Source organism: Orbicella franksi, chromosome 7 (genome assembly GCF_964199315.1).
Source record: "Orbicella franksi chromosome 7, jaOrbFran1.1, whole genome shotgun sequence".
NCBI lineage: Eukaryota > Metazoa > Cnidaria > Anthozoa > Scleractinia > Merulinidae > Orbicella > Orbicella franksi.
The window spans coordinates 25,116,569-25,118,771 of NC_138151.1; the positions used below are offsets into that span (position 1 = coordinate 25,116,569).

Here is a 2,203-nt window from a genome sequence, read left to right on the forward strand (position 1 = left end):
GTCTCATACGTGGTTGATTTGTCATATGTCACAAAGCGAAGGGCGCGTTTATTGATTTTTTCCAGTTTATTTGAACATCCTGTATCGCAATGATGCCACCTTCACTGTTGCTTATAGTTTTATGTTCTAGATTCGCACTTTGACATGGTGTAAAACCTTGCACTTCGCTTAAACGTCGGTACTTTCTAACCTCACTCAGAAGAAATATTTATCTCGTTAATGGTTATATGATTATGTCATGCCACATCAAGTCAAGACTGAGAAATTTAGAATGTAGTTAAGTTTGAAAAACATTTTTAAAACCTGTAAAACCTAAACTTTATTCATAATTTGATGATCTCGGTCAGTTAAGTTATCAAAACTGACATCGTTTATAACATGTTTGCCCATAGCTTTAATGACAGATGTCTTTGCCCTTTCTTTACCTTATAGACCTTGATTTAGAATCAAGATATTAAGAATTCTATTAAGATAAAATGAATGGTTTGAACCTAAGAGTACCAGCAAATCGTTTGTGTGATATTCTCAATGTTGGTAGTCTTGAGAACGTCAATTAGCTTGATGATCCGTAAGTAACAAGCCCGAGAATAAAAACTAAATAAATAAATAAGAAAGAAATGGTAAAAAAAGAAAAAAAAAAAGAAAAGAGAAAACAAGCCGCAGTATATAGGGACTGTTAAAAAAAGATTTTATTCTTATCTGAAGTTTGTTAATCACTACATGAATCATTGTATTACAAAAAGACTTAAAGACACTTATAAAATCTCATCTAGATTAACAGCTTGAACCTCAGGCTCCGTGTTTGGTTGAGCATTCATTTTTAAGTTCCGTTTTCTACAGAGCACGCATACTGTGCGTATTACTTCCTCTTTGATGTCTCTTTTAAGGTAGGCGTATGCAAACGGATTTACCGCGGAGTTAGCAATCAGGCAGAACTGCTGAATTATCCGGAGGATTTCCGTGTCTTTACATGACGTGGAAAATGTTACACAGATGGCATAATAAACTTCAAATAAATAGCAGAAAATGAAGAAGAAGGCAACGAACAGAATCATTCTCAGAGCGGTGGAACTGCGTTGATTTTCATCCTTTGTCTGATTGGCTCTTCCTTTCCATTTGTCTCTGTTCTGTAATTTTTGCCTTTTAGCAATGATGCTTATGCGAACAACAGCAAATAAAATAAGCAGACATGGAAGGGCTTCAAAGATGACCAACAGTATAGGCAGGCCGTACTTTAATGCTTTTTGTTTACGAACGTAATAGAGTGGAGTGAAAACAACCCCACGCAAAACAGCTGGAAAAAGCCAAGAAAACGTTATCGACATCACCACAACTCTCTCAGACACTTTGGCTCGATGATAAATGGGCGACGTAATTCCAAGATAACGGTCGACTGTCATGGCACACAGATTACAAACTGATGAGTAAATGAAGATCCAACGAAATGATTTCATGAGGCTGGTGTGACAGGAAAACCAACGCTCACAGAAAAACAGAGGAGGATACAAACTTAACCCCACAAGGAAATCAGCGATAGCAAGAGAAATGATGAACCAGTTGAGCTTGCTTGAGCGCAGACGTTTTCTTGAGACGATGATGATTATTATGAAACCGTTGCCAAACAACGTTGTTATGGTCAAAATCCAAGCAATAATCTTGAACAAGGTGGGAGACATCTTTTTTAACGTATCACGGAGCTTGTTTGCAGCGAAAGCTATAGCTAGAGATCTTCCCGGATGTCGAACAAATATGCAGATTAAGAACAGTTGAAGCTTAATCAAGCAGTTTCATTTTTGTGGTTTCGAAACCTCCTTTTATGGCAGTGTCACATTTATTTTATGGCCACATTTGGTTAACAGAGCAATAGATTTGAATCTATTTAAATAATAACATCAGGTTACATTTATAGAGCGTTTGACTCATGTGACCAAATATGGCATTATTTGTTCGCCATCTGGAGCCCTTCCCTTATCTTAGTTCTAAAAAGGAGCTATTTTCAAGAGAAATTTGTTTCGTTTCGGATATAATTAGTTTGTTTGGAAATCCAGGGAGACCTAGCTATAGAAGACGTTGCACGAGAAGATGGATGCCATTACTCATTATTACATTAATGAATAACTATTTGTCGCAGGGTTGTTTTGCAATGTAGTAACTTTATTAAAATGCTACGCTTGGGATAACAGCGATTTAGTAAAGCGACCGT

At 36.7% G+C, this 2,203-nt stretch overlaps 1 protein-coding gene across 1 annotated transcript; it reads right to left on the reverse strand.

The window, feature by feature from the left end:
* Window positions 1-732: 732 nt before the first annotated feature.
* Window positions 733-1,832, reverse strand: LOC145492410 (octopamine receptor beta-2R-like). Its single transcript, XM_081471860.1, has one exon. The coding sequence runs from the start codon at window positions 1,674-1,676 to the stop codon at window positions 756-758; it is 921 nt and encodes a 306-aa protein (XP_081327986.1). The 5' UTR covers window positions 1,677-1,832; the 3' UTR covers window positions 733-755.
* Window positions 1,833-2,203: the final 371 nt, after the last annotated feature.